Source organism: Diplotaxodon limnothrissa, linkage group LG8, assembly GCF_057381915.1.
Source record: "Diplotaxodon limnothrissa isolate DT_005_m linkage group LG8, D_limnothrissa_male_GT1.1, whole genome shotgun sequence".
Taxonomy (NCBI): Eukaryota; Metazoa; Chordata; class Actinopteri; order Cichliformes; family Cichlidae; genus Diplotaxodon; species Diplotaxodon limnothrissa.
Genome location: NC_140603.1, coordinates 6,937,877 through 6,964,809, shown reverse-complemented (window position 1 = coordinate 6,964,809; position 26,933 = coordinate 6,937,877). Strand labels below are relative to the sequence as shown.

The window sequence follows — 26,933 nt, the reverse complement described above, 5'->3', positions numbered from 1 at the left end:
TGTCCTAAAGCCTTTCAAAATCCTATAAGAAAAACCTGTAGTGAGTTGGCACCTGACAAAAAGAGATTCATACTCATTCATATTCTAGTCACCTAGTTATTGAACAGCTGTTTGAGCCTTCAACTAAATGCCTGCACACTTAACTGAAAGCCAAAGGGCTGACACTGCACAATTTCATCCGATGAGTTAGATAAACCTGTGATATGCAATAGAAAGCCGAGATAACCCTGATACCAGAAAAGTAAAAAGGACACCATGTGTTAAAATTGTTAGTTTGCCCTTTAACTGCATATAGGCAACAAAGTGTTGCTTGAGCACTGAGACAACCACCTTTTCTATGAGTCTTTAAAACTGACGACGTAATCAGCAGAAATTTATTTTGTGAATGTTAGTGTTGATTTGTGAATGTTAGTGTTGATTATATCTCGTAGCATTTATTAAAACGTATATTAACACAGCAGTGCTGAACACTATAGAGAGATACCACCAACACTAACCACTGCTGCTGACACCAACACCACTAAACAGATTAGAAAGGGCTGCTCTCACGGCAGAAATGTTTGCCCTGTCCTCGGTGAAGTTGCTCATCTTTTGTGCATGTGATTGTTTAAAAAACAGGATGTAAATAAAGAAATGTAGTTCATGCATGAGCTTTTTAATAAGTAATACGAGCTCCCAAACTAGAACCAAATTACACTGGATCCTTCAAGGCTGGGGCCAACACATCTATTGAAATAACCTGACAGCATTGTAGCCAAAATTATATTTTTTTGTGGTGTATATGGGACAACATATATGATGATACAGATATATCTGTATGAGGCCAACAATGACAGTTAATTTAAAGCGCAAAGGCCCAAATATGTTTTGCGAAATGAAAAATAAAATTCCTTAAAAACTGTTCTTTACTGCTTTATGAAACCTCGCAGAGGAACAGATAAGTTTCTTTTTGACACACTGAACGATGTTAAAAGCAGGAAAAACATGCACGGCTCTTTATCCACATCTGATTTTCAGTTAGTAATATTATTTCTGCCCTAAGAGAAGCCCTGCCTCCGTGGATCGACTGTAACGAGTGCTGGGCTGTATCTCTTTATATCTGGTACACAGAGACGTTTCTCAAGGCTAACAGGTGTTTTTTTGGGCTACAAAGTTTAGAAGAATAACTTATAAATGTGATGCTTCACTCACAAGCTCGTATGCAGGAGCACTGACGTGAAAACTTTTTGTTATTCGACTTGCTAAAATGACGAAAAGTGGCATCATATCAATTCTTGAATCAGAACTGACAGGAATTTAGGAATTAAGCCCATTACACGATGAGTGTGTTGCAAAAAGTGACACGAAATTCTGAATTTTTCAGATATGAACTTGTAACATACACACACCGAACCGAACGAGTTCACTGAAAAAACAAACGTGGACGTGAAATGAGCTGGTCCTGATGTTTGTGAAGAAGAAAAGGAAGAAACTTGAGATTCTGGTTTTATCCGATTCTCGTGAGAAGGCAGCGGCGGGGAGAATTTCATGGTTTGATTCCAGAGTTGAAGCTTTCATACATATCTCAGCATGTCAGTGGGGCTATTTTACTATTGTTGGGACAGCATCTGACGACACAGAAATCATTTCACAGAGCTGACTGACTTAGAGACGTACAGCTGTGTCTCTCGCAAAGTACTATTATTTTACCACGTCTATATTCAGTACCAGTGCGCGCTTTGAGATACGAGTGCCAAATGCAGTGACGTGATTGGTCAGATGTGTTCATGCAGTAACTATAACAAGAACAACAACATGATCTACTGTGCAAATACTTGTGTGATAGATATTTCAGGTCATACTGCCCAGCACTAACTGCAATCCAATTCACATTTGTTGATTACAGTTTAACTGACGTTTTGCTGCATTTTAAACCCATAAAACAACTGAAATAACTACGGCTCACACAGTCTTAAACTACAGACTGGCCACTGAGCGACTAAGGCCACAACAATTTATGACTACTGGACTAGACCAAACCACACAGCAACTAAATCTAGACGAGTAACGATCACTGCCTCAACCACATGCAGCTGTTTACTACCACACACACACTCAACAGCACTCGCAGACATGCATGTTATATTAATGAGTTAGCAGACTCTTTTCCTATTTACCTGAACCCACCAATAGAACACCATTAACGGGGCTATGACTATGAGGAACATTGGGGTGAGGGCACAGCATATGAGCAGCACATTCAGTGTGTACCAGAAAGTGCGCATCCATATGTCAATATTGTCTGGGATGTGGGAGTCTATAGCATCCACATCTTTGCTGAAGCGGTTTAGTAACCGCCCAGTAGGGGTGCTCTCGAAGAAGCCCTGCGGAGCTCGCAGGACCCCCTGAAGTAAGTTGCGGTGTGTGAGCTTGGCTGCCTGCAGCATACTGTAGGCCCGGCACAGCAGGCAGTTAATCAACAGCAGCGCACCTGCGAGACAGGAGGGGAGGGGGTCAGGTGTGACAACACAATAACGCCTGCGTTAAATGGATGAGCAGCCTGTGAGACAGCAACTTTCAGTGTCAGTGCAGGTTTCCCAGAGTCAGTCCTCTACGCCACTTATACACCTCATAAGTGGCATTTTATCATCATATTCTTTCATTTATGCTTCCCTTTTGTGCACATGGTGCTTACTTTTAATATCTAATGGAAAACTACCAGATGTGGAAATTTTAAAAGACTAAATAATTAAAATTTTCATTAACTTCAACAGAGAAATGTGAGATACTGCTATCATTTCACCTAAGAAGGTGAGGTCACACTGGCCTTCGATAAAAATAAAGTTTATTTAGTTGTGTTAACAGTGCTTCACCACTAGAGGGGGGTATAGATCACTAAAAACTGACTGACGTGACTTTGATTTTGTTCACGATACAGTGATGGTGTGAATGTGTTTAGGAGCGTGATCTGTGAGGTGTGTGTGTGTGCATGTGCATCGCAGCAAGCTGCAGGCAGGACAGGAAGTGTTTTGGCTGTGGAGAAAGAGCAAAGTGAGTTTACAACTGAAAAGGAAAAAATGACAGCAGGAGGTGCTCATCATGGACAACATTGCAGGCTACGGAGGAAACAAGCCAAACCTGACGGTTACAAATTTTGCTGCGGCAAACATGCAATCAGCATGCCACTTGAGGAAGAGGAAGAGCCCCACATTTTCAAGGAAAAGAAGAACTGAGAGGACACATTTGGCACGCGAGCCACACTGCCACCCGACCCCACCCAAGTACCTGGACAAAGACGTATATGACAGCCAGGGGTACTATGACAACAGCAAAAATGGGTGTGCTGGAAACAATAACTAATATAGTGGAGAGAGAAACGAAGAAGGTGCCCAGGAACATGAGCACAGTGGACGGCAGAGCCTCATCTATCACGTAGATGTCCTTGGAGAAGCGGTTGATGATGCGTCCTATAGGGGTGGTGTCAAAGAAAGACTGGGGCGTGTGGAATTTGTTGGTGAGCAGGTTAAAGTGCAGCTTCTTGGCTGCACCGATGTTCCCCATGGCTAATGTGAAGGAAGCAATCATGATCAGGATACCTGGGATTAGGTTAAACCACAGGAGCAGAAGAAAAATTGATTAGGGGGAGGAACGTTTCACTGTAGAACGAGAAAGCAGCTGTTATAAATAGACATGGGCAGCTTCTGTCCTGAATGTGAGGTAGTCAGGGGAGCAGTTCACCATGAAAGGAGCCGCAGTTAAAGAAAAAAAGGATGTCTCTTGTATACAAGAACAATGCTCAGTGTATTCCAATTAACGATGCTGTAATCAGATTAACTCTCCTTTGGCTCACAGCATCTCTCCAGAGTTTACTGTACAAAAGAGAAGCATTTCAACTGGCTGCAAAGCAAATCTGTTCCGATTATTTCAGTAAAACACAAAGAAAAAGCTGTGAGGGTGGAAGTGGAAGTATAAAGTAGGCATTCAGGTTCAACAATCCGACATGGCAGCTGTTTGCATTTCCGCATAAAATACATGCATTTAAATAAATATTCAGCATCAGCGTGTCTTACCTTGTGCAAACCCCAGTGCCGCGTACACCCCCACCCTCATCTGAACATTTTCCGCGGTGCTATTCGTCACGGCGTCATTGGTCCACTCGCTGAGCCAGATGTTTGTTCCGATGGAGGCAGCGCTCTGACAGCCGTACAGGAAGCAGATGACCACTGACAGCAGTGGTCCGACTGCCTTGACGTACTCCAGGTACACCTTTCCTTTCACCTGGGATCAAAACAAAAGATAATTCAGGGGTCGATGTGGTCCAACCAGTGAATACCAGGTTGCTATGTTGCAGTGAACGCTGAGCAGTCGTGGGTCAAAGGTGGAGAACTTTAAAATGAGCAGTTATATATTTGCAGGTTAAAAAGAATTGAAATATGATGCACCGACCTGGCCGGTTTCTGCCGTTTCTGCCTGGATGAGTTTCTCCATCTCGCGCGGTTTCTTCTTGTCTTGCGACTCTGAATGTTTTCGCTGGCTGCAGCCATGTCTCCTTACTGAACGGGACCTGGGGTTCTCTCCGTCTGAGGACATAATGCTCATCTGCCTGTAAAAAGGGGCACAGGGCAATGAGCTCACGCTACTGAACAGGGTCAGGATAACTGGTGGCGATAATGCATTTATTCAACTGCTATTTTGTGCAAAAAGACTCCATATTTTTCAATTTGCTTAATGTTTTAAAAAGCTCATATAATTCTTGAGAAATTCCTGATAAAAAAAAGACAAAGTTTGGAGTTTATGCAACAACCGTTTTATCTCATCCAAGTTTAAATATCCAGTTTTTTTCAATTTACCTTATAAAACTTCTTTTTGCTTCATTGATCATTGGTTCACTGTCCACCATGTCTGTGTGGTTGCTAAGGGCGTCATCGGGGAACAATTCGTCATCTTCAATGATCTCATCTGTGAGAGCAGAACACCAGCATGAGATACTATTGAACCATCAATCCGTTCTGCACCAACATGAGGTGATATGTAAGGGGAGGAAATGCTGTACCGCTGGCCTCATCCTCCTCCATAATATCCTCCAGGGCATAATTTCTGAGGAACTCGGCGAATGCTCCATTCTGCTTGAGGAGATCCTGATAGGAGCCCATCTCTGACACCCGGCCATCCACCATCACCATTATATTATCCACCTGAGGCAGGAAGCTGATGCCATGTGTCACCAGGATGCGTGTCTGGAGTCAAACACAAGAAACTTCTGTCATGCAATAAACCAGTATGACAATTACCATTTGCATGAACAAGACCAATTAAACTGCCGAAAATGAAAATATTAGACTTAGTGATTTAATTATTGAGGAAGATCATCCTTTAGCCCAAGGCTATAATCTGGCATATTTACATTTGTTATGTTCATTAATATGTATTGTCCCTCTTTCTAAATAAAACTAAAATTAAATTAAAATTAATATTGTCCATCTGGGAGGGGGAAAAAAGCACGCGATCCCAAGCGCTTATTTTCTGCGTACAGCCTTGTGCAACAATCCCTCGAAAACCACATTTGCAGGAACCGCCGATCTGTCCTGCACATTAGGTTAGAGGAGCTTTAGAGCAAGCTGGATTCCAGATATTCACTTTCATGGTATTTCTATTATTACAAGGTCAAGACTTTGACTTGGCTGTTCCAAAACATTCGATTTCTTTTGTATTTGACCGTTCTGATGAAGAATGACTTGCAAGTTATGTTTGTTTTGTTATGTTATGTATGTTTTGCTGCATGACTCAGGTTTTCCTGAGATTTGGTTCTTGGGGGGGAAAAAAAACATCCTGAATTTGCTGAATCTGGGTGATGGGAAGCAGGTGAGCCAAAAATAAACTTCTCTCAACTTCTAGCAATTTAATCCTAGAAAGCACTGAGGTGACAAAGCCATGTGTGACGATTGAATCTCAGAAGATTATCACAACAACTCATCTTCTGGGAAGCTCAGAGATATGTGTGCATGCACTCATAATTTCCTTTCAACTCTCCTTTTCATACATCCCTGTTTCTTAAATAAATACAGGACGCACACTCACACCTGACAGGAAACACCTGCATTTAATTTCACCAAAAGGCAGAGGTCTCCACACCCTTCCCCTCATTTTTTTTAAAAAAAATATTGAACCGCTGTGTACTTTTTAGGTTCTTGTTCCTACTTTTAAAAGCTACAGCCATTACAATTTAGCTGAATGCACTTTTGGTTCATAGTTCTCTTTAAAGTAACAAAAGAGAGAAGGAAAAAAAAACAACCCAAAAAAACCTAATGAACCGGCAGAGAACAGTGAGTAGCATCTTACTAATGAGGGAGAAAAAGATACAACTGTACATACTATATTAAATACTGCATTGTACAGTATATAAATAAAGAAAACCTGAAGGCCAGCTGTTAGTCAGGTTCAGTAACTTCTGAATATGACTACTTCCAGCAGAACGCTGCCACACAAAGTTACTCTTTTTACAAACTGGTGTCATAAATATGAAAAATCAGCAGATTGGAAAGTGATCAAACCTCATAAAACTTCCTGTCCAGTAGAAAGATAAGACACAACTTCCTCTTCTGATAAAATTACAGCTCTGCGAGGCTGTCCGTTTCACACTGAACTGCAGAAGTTTATAATGGTAGTCTAAAGCACTTGGGTGGTCAGGAAGAGTAGGAAAGTACTACATAAATACAAGTACATGAAACTGTTCAGACTCTAACGGTCGCATTCCGGCACAGAGCCAGACAACCACCTGATGTCCACCAACAGAAGGCCGGTGGATCGATGCCCAGCTCCTCCAGGCCATGTGTTGGAAGTATCGGCGTGTAAGTTACTGAACGGAGTGTGAGTGTATGCAAATATTAGATAAAACGCTGTGTGTGACTGGGTGAATGACACTTAGTAGTAGTAGACTTCAGCAGTAAAACTGAGCCGAAAGTAGCAGTTCATTTACAACATAATAGGACAAAGATTCATGTCATATTTACTGGTTGTGTTGTTTACAGAGAACCTTTACATCATCAACTAACCAGGACAGAAGTTGAGTTTAGAGTCTCCTCACCTTGCCCTTCAGAGCCCCTTCTGGGCCGATCAGGTTGTCAAAGATGTGTTTGGACACGTGGGCGTCCACCGCGGACAGCGGATCATCCAACAGATAGACATCAGCATCACTGTACAGAGCTCGAGCCAGGCTCACCCTCTGTCTCTGACCACCAGACAGATTGATGCCCTGCAGGACAAAAACCAAATAAAAAGGCCGAGGCTGAATTTATATCAGAGTTCCTCGAATCAGAAGCCTGATTACATTAGCAACGAGTATCCAATAAATTCAGGAGAGATCTTTGATGAAAGTCATCAACAAGTGCTGAGAGAAAATTGGAAATAAAACAGATGCAGAAAGAGATTAAAAATTAAAATCAAGGAGACTAAACTCGCTCCCTGTGCTTCTGTACCTTCTCTCCTATCTCAGTCATGTCTCCTCCAGGCAGCACCTGCAAGTCTGGGGTTAAGGCGCACGCTTCCAGGACAGAATTGTATTTCTGCTCATTGTACGGGTTCCCGAACAGGATGTTGTCCCGCAGGGTGGCGTTCTGTATCCAGGCCTGCTGAGGTACATAAGCCACTGACCCCTGAGGATAGAGACAGACAACCAGGTTCTTCTCACTTCCTCAAATAGGAAACCTTTTATTATCAGAATAAACCATGCCACATTTTCTAGAAATGATTCCCACTGCAATAGGACTGATGTGCCCTTTTTAAATGTAACGTTAAGCAAAATAATATACACATATATTCTACTCAAGACTAAGCTTTACAGTACTAAGTTATAACTTCCTTTTTGTCTAACTGGATTTTATATTTTATTACTTATTACTTCCAGAATTGAGCCTAAGTTAAGCTAAGCTAAGAGACTGCTAGCTCTCCTCATTTTTTTCCCAAAATGTCAAACTCTTATGAACGCTGTCTGCAATATTTTAAAGAATGAATGTACCCATATATTAAATACATGTTTATGTTAATAATGGTCTTAAATGTATTATGTAGACTGTTTTTAATTAACAAAAATGTTTAAAAGATGAGAAATTGAAGCCAAGTCCCATAAACCTGCATCATTTTCAAAGAAAAGCACGGGGCAACCTTATGGAGAAACCTTTAGGGAGCGGCCCTCAGCTCATTTGCTTTGTAATCTTGGTAAAAAGGTTCCTGAAGACTTTATGGGCTGCAGTATATTCTGTGTCCTTTATCTAAAACAGAGCAACTTGTCAGAGCCACTCCTCGTGCTTGACGTCTGGTTTTAAAGCAGCTGCATAGTGTCGTCACGGTGACTGTCCATTTTCCCACCATTACTGTTACTGAACCACAAAGATCAAAGAGCGTCATTAATTTTAGGCACAATGGCTACAGTCGTTTTTTTCATTCTTCAGTATCTGTGTTGATGTTTACCTGCAACATTTCAGACATAAACTGGAGGTTTATGCAAATATCAACATTCAATAAAATGAAAAACATTTGTAGAAGTTCAGATATTAATGTTCATTCTGCCAGCGATATTCGGGAAATTGAAAATGCTTGGTTTGTCTGTTTTGTTTTGTTTATTTGTCACTTGGCAGTAGTAAATAAACGCATCTTTTCAGAGGACAAATATCTAAAAACGAGTTTATTGAGTTTATCAGAGTTTTTTAGTAAGTAAGTTGCGTCAAAAGGAGCAAAAAAATTTGATGACAACTATTTGATCATTAAACACGAGCCGTTTCATTTTACATCTGGCCAACTGATCCAGCTTTCACACGAAAATATCAAATGGCGAAACTTTACAGGAAGAAAAACTGCAATAACTGGGTCAAAACCACCTGCTGCTTCCCGGTATGTTATTCAAAAAACACTAGGGGAATTCCTACCCGAACAGAAACCTCTCCCTCCACTTTTTCCATGTCACCCAGTAATGCTGAGATCAGGGAAGACTTCCCACAGCCAACATGGCCCACCACAGCCAGCAGGGAGCCCTGGGGCACCATCACGTTAATACTGCAAGCACACAATCAAATATTTTACTAAAACAAATACGGTGAATATAAAAATACGATGTGTGGCTTTCGTAGCATACTTGTGTAGAACAGGAGCGTCGTCTTTGCCCCACGTGAATTTCCCATTGACAACCGTGACTGCAAACTCTGTTGAGCAACAAAATGACACAAGTGAGAAAAAAAATCCAAGTCATCCAAGAACTGGCCAGGCAGGAGTCACTAGGTGAAAAAGAAAACAGTGAACTTGCACTCAAGCATAATGTAATCTAAATGACTAGACAAAGCAAAGTTTTGACAAGTTAATCCAAGTGTTTAATTTCACCTGTGACTGTGTTGCTCCTGTTTACGGAATCTGGATCCAGCTCATCATGACTCAGGAAATTTTGGACTCGCTTCAATGAGACGCTCGCCTGAGATGTAGAATAAACAGATGCATGCAATGAATTCTGCTAAAGAAAACCCGAAACACGAACACAGCGCAGGACGTGAAAAAGGTTCCCACCTGTACCAGGCTGCTGATGACTTGGGGAAGCATGTTGAGGGGAAACCTAAGGATGTTAAAAAGCGAGATCGACACGAAGGCCGTCTCCGCATCCAGGATGTTTTTTTCATCCACAGTTACATACACGGCAAATGTTGTCAAGGCAACCTGGAAACACATGGGAAAAGCAGACCACTCAGACATCAAGGTTCATCGGTTTAATGCAGAGAGGAGGCAGAGCCGTGATGCCAGACAGTCAGTGACTCAGCAAGGATCTAAATATCAACAGCACCTTTAAGGCTGAAGTGCTCATTTACCCAACTAATAAAACATGCGTCCACAAAATGTGACCTAAAGAAGATAACAATTGCAGGCATGAGCACATGTGAAAAGAAACGCTGCTCACACACCATATGAAGACTTTTCTCCTTTCTTCTTTGCACAGAAACTTGACCTCAGGGTAAGGCCATGTGTATATATACACGCGCTTCAGTTCAGTTTCCTGTGGTTTTGTTAGTCCGCTGCAGAAAGACGCCTGCTGAGTGGTGAAAGTCGAAGCACTAGAAGCACTCTGGTTCTTCCAATATTGTCTCAAAAATCACACTTTTCTTAATATTTTAGCCTTTCGCAATTGGGACACAAACTTTCTGTGGTGGCTCCAAGTGCACCAGAATACTTAGTCACTGTAGGTTTATCCAGAGCTTTTCAGACTGCTTAACAAACTTTGATGGGAGATGTTTAGACTCATCATAAATCATTCGAGTAAATTATGTGTATGTAAATTAAACTGTAAATGCTAAACAAACAAATGGGGTTAGTGTGATCGTATCTGCAAATAATCTTAATCCAAATATTTTCATATCAAGGCCTAAAACCCCCTAACGAGGAGCTTCCTAATAATAATGCCAACATGTGACATTCTTATACAAGTTGGAAATGAAAGTCATGTTAATGTAAAGCAGCTTCCAACCAGTAAAGTTATTAAAATATGACTTTAAAAACTGACCTAGAAACTGACGAAGCTCTTTGTCAAGGCTTTTATTAACAAACCATAACAGACAAAAAGCTGTGCTGAAACCTATAGTGGTGTCATAATAATAAACTGTCAAATTTGAACAAGTTTTCATCCTGTTTAGATTTACTGTGTAGTCAACTTTACTTCATGAGTTTCTTGAGTTTTTTGGGGGAAGCCTACCAGGAAAGGCGCACTGGTCCAGGCCATGGTGGACAGTGCTCCGAGGTAGGCCGTCTTGCGTAGCACGATAAGCTCCTTTTGCCGAATGGCCAGAACCTTTTCTTTGAAGGAGCTCTCCCACGCGTACAGCTTGAGGACTTTGATGCCGTTCAGGATCTCGTTCATCAGCTTGATACGAGCATCTTTGTGCTGCATCTGCTCCACCTGACGATGATGGTGAGACCAGCTGTTTTTACTTGTGAATTTTGATACTTAAAACACAAAGGGGACTTATTTTTAAGCAAATCAATTGTGTGAATGTCTCATTCTGTTTGTTTTACACTGAAATACCTGATAGGCTCGAGTCTTCATAGCGATAAATGCATTAAAAGGGATCAGCATGATCATAACAGCCACCCCAGCAAGCACAGATGGACCGAGGATCTGTAAAATAAACAAGAGTCAGCAAATGATTAAATTTATGATACAAAATAAAGAAGAACTCTCCTGTGTGTAAATAAAAACGTGGCAGGTCCTGGATAACCACTACCTCCCACGGTCTGGTGAGGAAACTGTAGACTGACTGGATAAAGAACTTGATCCAGTGTGGCTCAGCTTGCCACAGCTCTGACCACGAGACCTTCCAGTCCATTCCCTTCTCCCACTGAGCCCACACCCCTTGCTGTCACAGTCTGTCTCTAGCTGTGCAGGTTTCCTCCACCCCTGTTCAGATTCCTTCCTAAACCAACTGGGTTCTTTCTTCTTCCCAGGTTTTGTTGCATCATGGTATTGGCATGCTGTTGCCAACACCAAAGTCTGCCGCAGCGGCTCTTCTGCCTGGTCAGCTCCTCCTGAGCCCTTCACTTCCTACCTGTCCTCACCTTTGTGGTGGTTGAGGAGGCTCTCTTACCAAACAAACCACAAATTTTTCTGACAGGCTGCTGAATGGAAGTCATAGCTTGGAAGATGACGAAGATGATCTCAGTGACCGACAATGGTCAGACAGCTTCCGAATTACAGTAAATTTTAGCTGTTATTCTCATGAGTGCATTAAATAAAGTCCCCTTGGCATAAGGAGAAGACTCAGTGTAACAGAAATACAATCTGTGCATGTACCTGCCAGAGGAAATATAGTGCCAGCATAATCTGAAGAGGGGCAGACCACAGCATGTTAAGGAAGGTGGTCAGATCCATGAACCTCTGCGCATCCACAGACATCAGGTTGACTATCTCTCCCACAGTAGATGAACGCTTGGCTGCATTAGTTATCACTAGTGCCTGTAAATAAAAAAAAAACAAGCAAAACAGAAGATCAGGGAACAAAACCCTTAACACCACAAGAATATTTTCTATGAAGCAATTGATTTCTCCCTTCTAAATTTAAATATGAATGTAATTTGTTTGCAGAACAAAAAAAATCTAATGGGATCGTTTCCTGCATACCTTCCTGTAGATAGCTCCGATGACAGCAGTGCGCACATTCATGCCAGTGACAAAACAGTACTGAAATTGATGGTGGAGTATGAGGGTTTGCAGCAGGGCCGTGAAGAACATAAGGCAGGCCAGCGTGTACCCCCACCAATTAGGAACATCTTTTTCTTTAATGAACAAGATCAGCATCCTGGAAAGATAAAGAAGAGGAATAATTTGATTAAAGCACATGAAGCTGAAATAACCAAAAGTGTAAACTCCTGTGTAAGCCCTCCATCCTCCATCCATGCAGACACACACTGCAAAATGTTAGTGTCATTTAGCGCACTATGATCCAGGTATCCTACAGTTTGGACTGTACAGACATCTGTTCTTTAACTATGGCCTTAAAATACTGGGGAGAACTGCTGACCTTCAACACCTGAAAAAAAAGATTAAAAAAAAAAGTCTGGCATTCACAAAAGAGTGTTACTATTAGCAGAGACCTTAGCGGCTTTGTTGACTCATGGTGTGAGTGTGTCAACACACCACTGTTTCCCAGGCCTCTAATTTCTTCTGTGCTCGCCTGTTGAAATCAGACCAAATCAAACATGTTCTTTAATCAGCCGTCCTCTGACACCGTTACGAGGACACAGAAGTCACGAGGCTCACGAGACTTGGAATGTCCTCCGACAATCACCTGAAGCTCCTTTGTTCAAACTGTGCTCATGCTTTTGCCCTCAAGGCGAGTCACGTTCCCCGAAATCTCAGCTAAACCAAAACTCTAGTCTGTTTTAACTTTTCGTGCATTTTACTTCATTAGTCTTGCAAAGTTTTTAAAGCTACAGACTTATTTGTATCTTTTTGAGTTAGCGACTCAGGACACACGTTATTTAGCTTAGCATGTCACCTTTAAAGCTTTACATACTATATATCAGAAACTCACTTATTCCTGACACTCCCTAACTTCCCTAATGTCGCATTCCAGAAGGACTGCTATTTCGTGCTATAGGGACAAATAACAGAACCTGTTTAACCTGAGATAGATACACATAATCTGCAGATTATCTGCTCTTTCCATGGGTGATTACAGTATGTAAAGGCAGCTTAAAGGCCAGAGCTAGAATGACAGGTACATCCTGTTGTAACAGTAGATTTTTCATAGTATAGCATAGTATATAAACCAGTAAAGGGCTCAATGGCATGTCAAAGCTGAACATGAGGGACAAAATAGTTGTCTTTAATGTTTAAGTGTGTGGCAACTGCTTCTTCTGGTTAAGGGTTTTGTTATTACTGTGGTTATACTCTTAGAAACCACTTTTACAAGTTTGATTATAAATACAGTGCATCTGAAGAGCGCTCTTTACTTGCTCCACAGTTTGTCCAGTTACAGCCTTCTTCCAAAATGAGCTAAATTCATTACCACAAAATTATGTACACAATACCCCATGATGAAGGTTCCTGCTGACCTGAGTGACCTGTCAGGGTCGAGGCAAAGATGAATGCAGACATGTACTGAGACATCCTCGATGATAACCTGCTCCAGAGCACTCCTGACCTCAGACTGGAACAAAGGATTTTCACCCAAACGAACAATGACTCTAAGTACACAGCCAAGATAACAAAGGAATGGCTTTGAGACCACTCTGTGAATGAGTGGCCCAGTCAGTGACTAGCTGGGCACTGATGCGCTCCATCCAACCCGATTCAGCTTGAGAGGTTCTCCAAACAAGAATGAAAGGTGTGCTGAGCTTGTGGCATCATACTCAAAAAGACTTGAGGCTGTCACTGAGGATACCAAAAGTGCTTCAAGTACTGAGCAAAGGCTTTTAATTCTTATGTGCATGTTTTATGCACTTTTTCCGTTTTTAGTAAATTTAAAAGAATTCCAAGCAAAGTTTTTGCCCACTTTGTCATCATGGGAACTGTGTGTAGAATTTTTAGCAGAGCAATGAATTTATTAAATGTTGAAAAAGACTATAACATGACAAAATTTGGAACAAGCAACAACAGCATCTCTGTGAAAGGAAACATGCTGTACATATAAAATATAAATAGGAATCACTGGATGGCGTTACCACCGACATTCTAATGAATGTTTGGAAGGACTGTAAAGTTTTCCCTTCACTATTTTTTTCCCTCTCTTTCTCAGACGGTATTAACTTCCAAAAATGGCTCAAAATTAGTTTTTCTATTTTACATATAAGGCATCGTATTAAATCCTGAGATCCATTTTTCCATAGAGGAGAGGCTGGAACTTTAACATTAAGTTAGGATTTTACTTGGGCATACTACAAAAATAAATGAAAAAGCTGTCTTATCAAAAGATAACTGTCAAATAAAAGGACAGAAAATTTGAAATTAAAATTTCCCCCCACTGTGCCGCAAGTAAGAATGATACATCAGTGTCAGGACGGAATGTTCAAACACATCAGTCCCACAAAAGACACATGCAGGAAAACTATCTGGGAAGCCATCTCTGACAGCTTATCTACACAGTGATAAGGATTTCTGAGAAAGACTCCTATCATTGAATTTGCACCCTGGGCTACTAAAGGCATAAAGAGGAAACATATTTACATGAGGAGTTTGCATCCTGAACAAGGCCAGTGTACGCCTTTAAATATAGACAGCTAACATGCTCTGCATAAAGAAGACCGAAATGCAAAAACACAAACGCAGCATGCAAAAATGTGTCCTGGAAATGGTATTCCACAACACTGGAACAATAGTTGTTTGTGTGCTGTAGTAAAGAGAGCACGCAACAGTAGAGTAGAATCTTTGTCTTTACTTCAGGAGCTGTGGGTTGACAAAGGTGATGATGTCCTGCAGGAGCTTGTAGCCTGAGCCAATCAGAAAGTAGGGTCCAAAGGCCTTGACGAGGGCGCGAAGGAAGGATGGCTGGTGCGCGACTTTCTTACTGGACAGCAGCACCTCTACTTCCTCTGGGCTGCTTTCGCCTTCTCCTCCTCCTGAGATGTGGTTGGTGGTTGACGGCGGGGGCTTAGCGTACGTAGCCTGGCTAGCCACACTCTCTTCACTGTAGGGGGGAGGATTTGGGTATTTAGGATGGGAATGAAAGAAAAAGAGCAAGAGATTCAATACAATTACATTTTATTTATATAGCACCAAATCATGACCAAATCATCACCTCACGATTTATATTGTAAGGTGAAGATCCTATGATAATACAAAAAAACCCAACAATCAGATGGCTCCTAGAAGCAAGCACTCGGGAGGAAGACTCCCCAGTAACAGGATGAAACCCCTGAACTAGGCAGAAAGAGGCTTTTGCACTGGACCTTCACCAGGACCCAAGCATAGTGATTGAATCATGTGAGGCCAAGATAACATGTTACTCAAGATTCAGAGGTGCTTTTTTCTGAATAACATCTGTTGTGAACAGATAATTGGCACAACAATTTGGATCAAAATGTTTGGAAGGAAAAGTCTAACTTAAGTTTCTTTAATGACACATATCCTGACTGTTTAACTACAGCAGCAGAAAGTGGCACTCTCATACTGATAAAGCAGCATGTTATGTGTCTGACTCCCTCTGCCAAATATTTAACATTTGCTAACCCTTTCAGCAGGCTTTCAGGGTCAGCACTGGCTTTCGTTAAAGCCACATGCTAGGCACAGGCACAGTTCAGAAACGAGAAGATGCTGCGCTTCACATGAAATCTCATACATCTTTGGCATTACAGGTCTTATGTTAGAAGATTTTCCATTTGTGTGCTGTGCTCGCAAAATATTTGTCTCCAGATTTTTAAAATATTTCAAAACAATTACTAGTAATAATTTGATATGAGTTTCGAAAAAGTAAATTAAACTGCCAGAGCTCCTGACTATCATTGGATTTAAATAGCTTTACCGTCTGAGGTCCAACCCCAACAACTAAATCTAACTAACTCCATAAGAATGCGTAAATTTTGACACATCAAAAAACTATTCACATTTGTTCCAAAAAAATGAAAATTCTGCCTTTTGCCTCCCAAATACAGGGTTATGGTGTGGTTAGGGTTACCACCTATGCTAACGTAAACCTCAGATCATAATACTGGGGCGATCGTGGCTCATAGAGTTAGCAGTTCGTCTTGTAACCGGAAGGTTGCCGGTTCGAGCCCCGGCTCGGACAGTCTCGGTCGTTGTGTCCTTGGGCAAGACACTTCACCTACTGGTGATGGCCAGAGGGGCCGATGGCGCGATATGGCAGTCTCGCTTCTGTCAGTCTGCCCCCTGTGGCTACAACCGTAGCTGCCTCCACCAGTGTGTGAAGGTGAAATTGAATGAATAGTGGCATTGTAAAGCGCTTTGAGGGCCCTGAAAAGCGCTGTATAAATGCAATCCATTATTATTAAAGTCAATTGTTCTCTTGGTCAAAGTGACTGCTATTATATCCGTTTGATATTGTACAAACTTTTCAAATGCTTTCTTAGCCAATCACTTTCCTTTGATGAAAATACCAAATGCATTTAGGAAAGTGTTCAACAAAAGATACAGGAGGTAATATTATTGACCTTTAGACGTCGTCTCAGGTTGCTAGCAAAATTTCTTCAATTTGAAGCTAGTTTAGCTGCAGATTTGATGATGTTTATAAATGAGAAAAATGTTTGCCAGTTTATGGCAAACATTGGAGGAAACGACTGACTACTCAGTCCTAAATTGCAAAAACACTGTAACCCATTAAAGGATTCAACTTAAATGTAAAGTACAGTGAACTGTTGATACTAAATCCCTGGAAATGTAATAAAAAAAATCCCAGAAAAGCAGTAAATCACTGTCACGTACTGACTATAATTTACCATAGCTGATGAATCACACTATGAGAGCAACTGCCAATGTTCAGTAGCTAAACTGTTTTAGCTCTAAATTATACCGCATAAACAAATCATACTTCAGATTCCCTCTGCAAACCTGGATCCTTCCAGTGGCGAGCAGCGATGCAAACATCGGAAAGGGAGAAAACAACAACAAAAACTACAGCATTAAGAGTTTTTGTGGCTGTTGGTGGCTGCATTTGCTTAAATGGTATTAATGGCATTATTTGCTCAAAAGAAGCTCAGACAACTTCTGTTCAGCATACTACACAAAGTGTAATACAAGCTTAAAGCACAGGAGTCTGATTACAGCAGTGAAGTAAAGGGAGACTACAGTTCAGCAAACAACTGTTAACATGAAACAGGTTTACAGGTCACTACTGAAAAGGCCCTAACCAAACTGTTCCCTCTCATTTTACAAGAAGAATGCACAGACAGGAAAACTGCACAGAAAGAGGAAGCAGCCTGACAGAGGTCGGAGTTCAGCAAAGTTGTCAAGCGTGTTTGCTAAAGCGGTACAACGTGTAGCTGGAATGCTGTTCCCAGCCGGCAGGCAAGGAAAGTAATTTCTCCTGCATGAAGCTGAACAAACTCAAAAGAATAGAATCCAGCATCCTTAATATGAGAAAAGTCATTCACTTTGCAGAGCAGCGGGAGGTGGACTTAATCCTCACAAGCTCTGACAGTAAAAGCCCGAGATATTCCACAAACGTACAGGAAACATCAGAGCAGCGTTACTACAAACGAGCTGCTTTCCTTTATAATGTTGCAGTGCATTTCGTATATCCTCTCTGATGCCTGCAGACGCTCTCTGTGTGAGTTGTTGCTGCAGTCTGTGTGCATGGAGTTTCCCACAACTCTTTAAAGTAGAAACGGTGTGTGGTAGCTTCAGATACTGATACCCTCCTGCTAGGGTTACAAAAGAAACGCGCTAGTAGTTTCACTTGTGCAAAAAGGAATGAACCTACGCCTGCATGCGCACAACCATACACAAAGAGCTCTGCCCTCTACGACAACATCCCTTCCCTTTTCTAGTCTAACAAAGAACTAATAAATCTGCCCTTCCTTTGAAAGCCTGAGCCCGGGGCTACAATCAGCTATGGCTTTTTTTAAATTCACATTATGTGGATCAAAGAAAGCATTTATAGAAATTCAAATTAGTTTATAAATGTGAACTCTTAGGTTTTCACTGACTGCTCACTGCTCAGACAGCCGGAATAAATGACAAACAGGAGAAATGTAAACGGTCTAGAGGAATACATGCACAACAAGAGAAAGGCACACAACAGAAAAGTCAGCGTGTTGCAGGAAGACAAAGTAAAAAGGTTTTAAAAACACAAAAAGGTGCAATATTAGCCGCTGCATACGTCTGTGTGCGCCGGCATCATTGGACTATGTTACATTTAAAAGTTTTGTAAATGTCATTGAGCCACAAAGAGAACTTAAGGCGGACACTGTTCAGCATCCCTTACCCCATCTTCAGCTGGCTCAGAACGTGCTCTCACTGGCGAGTTAGCAGCCAAAAACAACACATTGTCTGTGTCCTTGCTTGGCTTCCAGTAACATTTTGAAATTGCTAAGACCTTATTCTAGCATCAGCCTTCTCCAATCATCAGATCAAGGCCTTTTAACTATTCCCCATTTAGAACAACACTTCATCAGCTCATCAGGCCGGTTGAATCCCAGTGAAAAGGGGTTTGTACAATTCTGATGAGCTTGAAAGTCAAGTTGGTATGACCACCTTTTTTTTCTCATGACCCCCAACACCAGCAGCCCCAAACCATGACAGTGCAAGAATTTAAAATATGGATTCATCACTCTATCGGACCCATGGACACTGATTTTCAGCCTAGTTATAAGTCTGCAGCCTTTTCTCACAGCTTATCTTCCTTGAGAGTGACTGAAGATAGTTCTCCAGGTTTAGTCTGAAGCCTGGAGAACTGTCGTGTAAGACCACCTTAAAAGACATCAAAGCCTGTCTTATTTTAAGCAAAACACAAAGAAATGAAGTGTAGCTCAAAGCTTTTAAGTTTAACATACCTTAACTTTGCCTTGGCCTCCTCCTTCTCCCACTCATTAAGGAGCCTGGGCACCATGACTTTGGAGCTATCGCGCTTGTTCAGAGACCACAGGTCTTTGGCCTCCAGGGGCATTTTGTAGCCCTTTACAGCCATACTGGGAAAGAGAAGCAGCAACTTAATTCAATCTGTTACATTAAAGCAATTCATTGCTACAAGTGTGACTGAAACAAATGAGACATTATCTAAATGGTTAAAGTGCATGTTTGCCTCTTTTTTCTGTTTAGTTTGCTTTGATTCATTGCCAACATGTAACACTAAAATTCTTTATCCCAGAGCCATCTTACCAATACATGTTGTCCTCAAAAATACTTAATTGAGTTTACTGAATTAGCTAATGATCATTATGTATAACTGGATTGAATTTCACCGGAAACTGGCCTCATGTTTTTTTCCCCCACAGAGATGCATGTCTATGCAAAAATAACAGATAATAATAATAATAATAATAATAATAATAATAATAATAATAATGATAATAATAATAATAATAATAATATGATATTGCAGTATTAAATAAGCTTAAGCTACATTATGAACTAAGTAATTATAATCACAGTGCAAACTACCCCCATGTTTTGACATCATGTGATATAGTAAGTAAACAAACTCTTCAGTGACAGGTTTGGCTGAACAGTGATTCATGAAAAATTATCAGGAAACAATATTTGTAGCATGGAGTAACGGTGCCAGCAACATTTATTTTTTTTCTTCAAAAGGTATTAAACAACTAATAAACTGTAACCAATAAACTGTACAATGAAGGAGTAAATAACTCTTACATTTAGGTAAAGTTGAGGTCAAGCAATACTAAATAATATAGCCACAGTATGTGTGCATTAAAAAGAGGACTGAAGGGTTGAAGCACTAATATGAATGAAGGAATGTTAGCATGGTTTATGATGACCTTACATTTAATTATTACCATGGCAATTGCAGTCACTATGAGAGATGTGAACAAAGATCACACTTTTATCATTCTGCATGTTTGAACACAGTGAATACTGTGTAAACAGCCACTAACATAATGACATATATTATTAATTGTGGATTAGCTAACATAGCATGGAACAAGCTAACAGCAAAAGTAACAGCGATTTCTAAGCTTCTTCATTCATTGTTTTTTATGACTGCAAACGTTTTACATTTTACCACCAGCTGTGGTCGAGGTAAGTCGACACTGCTTGTTCAGTTTCACTGCGTTTATGATCACTGCAATAAAAAAGGAGAAAGGAAAGGAGAAACTAGCGCTAATCTAAACAACAATAGTATGAAGCCAAATGACTCTCAGGCTAAGCTAAGTGAGATACGTCCAAATAAATTAGATTGACTTAAATTATCCTAAAACATTTTTCTTGTTTTAAGAGGGCTAATCCATCTTGAGAAAAAGCCCCAAACTAAAGATTTAACAGACTAGCACGTCCTACTATATTCACAGAACTACAAAAACTGCTTGAAAAATGAATAGCAGGGTCTAAAGATGGAGAAACGAACACCTCAGAGCCTTTAAAGCCCCAAAACATTTAGTGTATACCACAAACTGTTGGTCTGTGGAGGTTGGTTTGGTGGCAGACAGCAATGTTAGCTTACCTTGTGAACCACCAAAAAGTGATCCTTGAGAGAAAACCTGCTGTAGCTTCAGGGCAAGGATTCTGGGGGAGGGGAAAAGAGGATGAGTGCGCATAATATGAGACCAGGGAGGTTAAATGAGGATAAAGAGGACATACTGAGAAGCCAGTAACAACTGAATTCAGTGTGTGACTGTGTGACCTGCTTTAACAAGCACAGAGCTGCCCCGGAGCGTGCTCAGACTTTCAGCTACTCAGAACACTGACTTTATGGTGTGAGCAGGAAAACACAAAAATTATTTATGAGCGGACTGTGACCGATGACTCACAGGGTCAGTGACAATATTGGAGAAGAGAGGAGGTTTCTCGTTGAAGCAGCAGAGAATGAACTCACAGACCACCATGCTGAAGTAGAAGTAGAAAGTGGTGAACCGCAGCTTATCTGTGACTTCGCCCTGTAAAGTATAACAAGAACACACACGCAGACACCAAGACATCAGCGTTTATCAGTTTTTGGGATGAGATGGCTTTTTGGAAAACACACCATGTCCTTGAAGTACCAGTCCACAACAGCAGTCACCTCAAGGAGTGTTTAAATCCTAAGCTAAAGACCCAACAATATTATATAGAAACCTCAACATTCACACGACCCCTGTGAGAAAGCCTTTGGCGACACTGGAAAGTCCAGTTCCCTTTTAACAAGAAGAAACCTCCAGAGCAACCAGGCTTCAGGGAGGGGCGGCCCTCTGTCATAACCTCCTCTAACAGATGAACAATGTTATTCCTCGACTGCACCTTTCAGACCTGCAGCTATATCAGAATTCACAGGTGTGTCTGGGTGTTGTCATTGTGTGCAAAAGGTTCTTTGTGACACATGATGATATGAGTTACTGCTTACAGCAATTTTACAGCTTTATGACAAAGTAAATGGAAATTTAAAAAAGAACCTTCCTTAAATTCTTATTCAAGTCCTATGCTTTGGTGATGAATGTAAAATTCACCCCTTGCAGTCAGGCAGCAGGCAGCCCCACCCATGCATTGCTACGATCATCCAGGAGAAAGGTAAGCATGAGTTGTAAGTGTGTGGGTGTTAGGAACATTCGCATGAATGGATGGAAGCTGACCGCAGGATATTCGTATGTAAACACCTTTTGACATATGAATGGAGGTAGAACCGTTGGATCTGTATGTGTGTACAATAGTACAATACTACTGGCAGCTAAAATAAGCATTGTCACAGTGAGCACAGCAGTGTGCTGAGGTTAGGATTTGGTTCAAAGGCTAAACAACCCTACAAGGTAATAGAATGGCTTTTCCATTCACTGAACATCCACACAGAGGAGAAAGTATCACAAAAGCCAAAAGTCTGCAAAAATCAGGCACCCCCTTTTTTGCCACTATTCAATTCAATTTTATTTATACAGCACCAAATCATAACAACAGTCCCCTCAAGGTGCTTTATATTGTAAGGTAGACCCTACAATAATACATGAGAAAAACCCAACAATCAAATGACCCCCTATGAGCAAGCACTTTGGCGACAGTGGGAAGGAAAAACTCCCTTTCAACAGGAAGAAACCTCCATCTAACCAGGCTCAGGGAGGGGCGGGGCCATCTGCCGCAACTGGTTGGGGAGAGAGATGGTCTGCCATGAACCAACACAACAGATGTGAATCTGAAGATCTCAAACGCATGAATGTTGTCTGGTGCAGTGAATTTGTATTTACCATTCAGAAAGCACGCTACGTTGCAGCTATCAGGAGAGATCAACGCTGGCACCAAGAAACAGAGATGAGACAGAACCTTGTTGAGGGTCACGGGGGGACACATTTAGCCATAAATCTGATTATCCTCCACATGTAAAAATGTGAATATGAACCCATGTAAACACGCTAATTGGGGTAAGCCTTACTCTGATTATTGACTATAATCCCATCATTAACACAGCTTTTGACCTTTTTATAACAGAAAACAAGTATATCACTTAAAGATTTTATACAAGATTAACATTCCCCACATGACAGTCATTCCATTCTCTGTTCTCCACAATAATATTAACTCGTGAAAAAAAGAATTACTTGTGCATACATATATCAGACATCAAAGCCTTTCATATCCAACACTGAGGCTGGTCATCTTTTTGAGTATTAAACGACACCAGCCACAAACAGAAACATCTCCGCAGCAGGTTGTACCTGCTGCGGAGACTCAGGTCGTTTGGGGTGGAGGGCCCACTCCTGAAGACCTTCTATGACTCTGTGGTGGCTTCTGCTATCTTTTATGGTGTGGTCTGCTGGGGCGGCAGCATCTCTGCTGGGGACAGGAAGAGACTGAACAGGGTGATCCGAAGGGCCAGCTCTGTTCTAGGATGCCCTCTGGACCCAGTGGAGGTGGTGAGTGACAGGAGAATGGCGGCTAAGCTGTCATCCCTGTTGGACAACGTCTCCCACCCCATGCAGCAGACTGTGACAGCACTGAGCAGCTCCTTCAGTGGGAGACTGCGGCACCCACGGTGTGGGACGGAGAGATTTCGCAGGTCTTTCCTCCCCACTGCTGTCAGACTCCACAACAAAGACTTTAACTGAACAAACACACACATTCACACATGTGCAATAACACTAAGTGCAATAATCCTTTCTGGCATCGTTGTATTTTTACTCAGTTGTATATAGCATTCGTATTCTATTTTTATCTTATTGTATATTTTTATTCTATTTTATTCTACTGTATATAGTATATTATTTTATTCTATTCTGTACAGTTGTGTACTGTATTTATTCTTATTGTATTCTAATTTTTGCGTCATAACTTTTGCACTGTCCACTTCCTGCTGTGACAAAACAAATTTCCCACGTGTGGGACTAATAAAGGTTATCTTATCTTATCTTATCTTATCTTATCTGCCTGTACAGCAGCTAAATCGTCCACTATTCTCACTAGGCAGTACCAAGTGTATGGTACCTGATTATAAATAGTAAGAATGGACCAAACCAGTAAAGACAAAGATTAAAAATGCTGCAATGCAATGCACAGTCTAGTTTTTATTAGGAGCAGTTTTGTTCCGTATTCATAACGCCATGATTATGAACAAATATAGATTTTTGCTGCCTTAAATAACACTAAATACACTCAGGTCTAAAATCTTGCATTATTCAATAAACTGCACCATTCTTCATCATGTGCACAACTTGCAATCAACTTTGACATGAATCTTTACTGTGTAAAAACAGCAGTTTTCAGCCTTTGTAGTACAACAGTTTAATGGGTCACTAATCAATTTCCCTTCTCATGGACGGGAAGCTTATCTGGGAGCCATGCAAGTCCTGCAGATTAGAGCCTTGCAATTGTTAAAACCAGAATTCGCAGAACTACTGGGTCAGCAGCGCTTACAAACAACTGTTCTGCATCAGTCTCCACCGCAGCTCCATACTCCCTGCAGGGTTTGTTTGCTGTGAGCTGCAGCTCCGCTGGTGAGCGGTGCACACTGAAGGTAAGATAAGTACACTGGGAACAACAGGCCTACTATTCCCTTTTTGCTTAGTGGTGCCCTGATCTAACCCCTGCCAGAGCATCCACCCACTGTAAACTCCAAAACAACTCTTAAGACAACAAGACTGGGGGAAGGAGATTCAGACGGGTGAAAAAAGGGCACCAGGCAGAGAAGATGATGGCAGACAAGTAAAAGGTATTTGAGGGCAACGGCATGTTCTCACCTGGCTGGAAGCCTGTAGGATCTTGGAGCGGAAAGGCACGGTGGCACACAGCAAACACAGCAACCAAAAGATGAAGAGGACCCCCGAGGACTGGACCCCGCGTAACCTCTCAAACTGGATCAGAAATGTGGCCAACAGCTGAGAGGGAAGGAAGGGGTGGGGGTGACACACAGAGAGAGGAAAAAGGATTGGGAAGGGGTGAGGGGCAGAGGGAGAGACGGTATTAGATTAGCCATGACAGAATAACTGAGGGCATGTGAGGTAAACCACACACAAACTGGGTCAGTGTTTCAACTTTGGGTTAGATATGCTCCTCGTGGAACCGCAGCACTCAGGGCAGTTTACTTCAGGAGGACCGCTTCACTGTTTTCCTATCTGGCTTTTCAGTCAGCTTCTGCTACATTATTTCTGGTGATGGAGAGGTAAAGACAGACTTTTAAAAAAGACAGTGAGATCAAACTCGTGCTAATTACCAATTTAAGGACCGTCTTTAAATTAAGAGTGAAAGCGTAACTTGCTTTTCATCCTCTGTTAGACTTTTTCAGAGGTGGATCCTTATATCAAACATGCTCAAAATTTAAAATAATAACATCAGAGCTCCACCTACCTACTGTTCAAATCTTCTGTTTTCAAGGGGCAGCCAATCAGAAGAGAGTTGGCTTACAGGGAGAAAAACTAACACAGCTGATTTCAGACAGATGATGAACCCAGAGGCTGCATCAAGTCCCAGTGTAACGTAAATAAGTATTTAAGCTATTAATGAGCAAATGAACTCTGATAGAATCCAATAAGCTGCATGCTCCTTTGAGGATGTCCTCATTCAGGACATTCGGTACACTTACTCATTCTTGTTATCCTACTTTCTAGTCCGCCTACAGGAGTTATGCACAGCCGGTGTCTTTTTAGTGCAGTGGCTACACAGACAGTGAATTGGAAAGTGCATCTGCATCCATACATCTTCTCATTCACCCTTTGATAATGAAATTTTGGATCCTAGTAGACTATTGCACATTTCCAGATGTAAAAAGCATGTTAGGACTGCAATGCTGTCCATACACACAGCCTTTTCTTTTTTTAGCCGATGTGACTCACCTGTGTTTAGCAAGTAATCTTTTCCTTTTTCCTGTCTAAACTTAGTCTGTCAAGCAAATATTGGCAAATATTTATCACAGGATAAAAAAAAGGCACAAAGGTCATAAAGACTCATGAACATCTACACCAAAAAACGTGCTAAAGTTTCAGAGGATGAGCAAAGTCATCATTAAAATGTTCTGCAGCAGTCGATTTCTTTTGTAAGGATTTTTCTGCCTTTATTAAATTCTTTCACCTCAAATCAACAAGGCCAGCTCTTTAAACCTCACAGCTACATTATTTTCACCATTCAGGATTTTTTCCTTTTTAAAGTGCAGACTGAAAACCTCAATGTCTTTGACTGAAAAGATTCTCTCATCTTTTCAGTCCACTTTTTTTCTTTTTCATTTCCTGCTGCTGCGTGACGTTTTTCATTTCAGTGCTTCCTGTCTAATTTTACTTTGGGCAACCATTGCAGTGTGCTTGTCCGACTTTTAGTGGTTCTAAAGGATTTCATCACCTTTTCCACCAGAAAACTTTCTCTAAACAGTAAATTTATGCCAACAATAACAACTGAAGTGATGGAACATTCCACTGCTGTGGAGGGGGAGACGAAATACAATTTTCCTGTCTAAGAGGAACCTGGAAAAAAATACAGTATCACCATTTACACAGTATCTGGCCTCAGGTCTGTAGCACTGGCCTGGTTAATGGATTTGTTTGGAGAAAGGAAAAAAAAAAAAAAAAGAGTGCATATGACTTTTCTCCTTTTACTGCCTACACATGTTTCTTTTCCAACTATTTATTTATGAGTGACTTATGTATGTATGTATGTATATATATGTATATATTGTACTATTCTTAGTTAGTGTAATTTCCCCCAGGGATCAATAAAGTATTCTGATTCTGATTTAAGAAACAGAAACTGTTTCAGATTTGTTTTTACGTCCTGGAAAAAAAACTGTTTTGATTTGGAATAAGACATGCGACATTTGAAATTGCAACAACTTCACGATGGTGTAAACTGTTTATCACAAGACTGCCAGCTGTATCCAGTGTGACAAGGACATTTCTGCACATGTGCAGAAATGTGCCAGAGTACCTTCACTTCTGCATCTTGGTTTATTTGGTCCAATCTTAGATAACTGCATCTGAGCACTTATCACACTGATGGATGCATTTTGTTTTTAACAGTTTGGGATTTAAAGAGGTAACATCAACAGTCTAACAGATCATTCATTTACTGGACATTAACAACATTAAACCACATGGGAAAATGTATATTAGCTGAACAATATATATGTTTGACCTTTCATAAACAACAAAATGTATCTTTTAATCAAGCACATGAGTTAGTAAACTAATCAGGTATTGAAAACCCAACTCAATGCCCGCTCCTCCAGTCTGTCTTGATCTGTGGCTCAAATGAAAGCACTACTGGGATACTGATTAGCTCCAAATGAGCTAAAAATTGCACCAAAAACTGCATTTCTTAAAATTGCCTCCAGAGCCTAGCTCAGTCCCATGGACTCCTGTGTTAAAACACCCAACTTTAAAACATTACAACACTCCAAAGCATGTGTTGACCAACC

The 26,933-nt window shown here is 41.1% G+C and overlaps 1 protein-coding gene across 1 annotated transcript in view; it reads right to left on the bottom strand.

Annotated features, from left to right (window-relative positions):
- Positions 1-26,933, bottom strand: part of abcc3 (ATP-binding cassette, sub-family C (CFTR/MRP), member 3) — a 62,374-nt gene that overhangs the window by 7,929 nt on the left and 27,512 nt on the right. Inside the window, exons 4-23 of the mRNA XM_085361198.1 lie at positions 24,271-24,408; positions 20,887-21,012; positions 20,580-20,641; positions 18,952-19,086; positions 14,883-15,131; positions 12,125-12,302; positions 11,798-11,959; positions 11,033-11,125; positions 10,703-10,906; positions 9,529-9,675; positions 9,349-9,436; positions 9,107-9,173; positions 8,901-9,027; positions 7,455-7,631; positions 7,064-7,231; positions 5,033-5,216; positions 4,830-4,938; positions 4,426-4,582; positions 4,050-4,257; positions 3,265-3,575 (exon numbers count right to left, since the gene is read on the bottom strand). Coding sequence (XP_085217324.1) covers positions 3,265-3,575; positions 4,050-4,257; positions 4,426-4,582; positions 4,830-4,938; positions 5,033-5,216; positions 7,064-7,231; positions 7,455-7,631; positions 8,901-9,027; positions 9,107-9,173; positions 9,349-9,436; positions 9,529-9,675; positions 10,703-10,906; positions 11,033-11,125; positions 11,798-11,959; positions 12,125-12,302; positions 14,883-15,131; positions 18,952-19,086; positions 20,580-20,641; positions 20,887-21,012; positions 24,271-24,408 — 3,090 coding nt within the window. The remainder of the gene's footprint in view (positions 1-3,264; positions 3,576-4,049; positions 4,258-4,425; positions 4,583-4,829; positions 4,939-5,032; positions 5,217-7,063; positions 7,232-7,454; positions 7,632-8,900; positions 9,028-9,106; positions 9,174-9,348; positions 9,437-9,528; positions 9,676-10,702; positions 10,907-11,032; positions 11,126-11,797; positions 11,960-12,124; positions 12,303-14,882; positions 15,132-18,951; positions 19,087-20,579; positions 20,642-20,886; positions 21,013-24,270; positions 24,409-26,933) is intronic.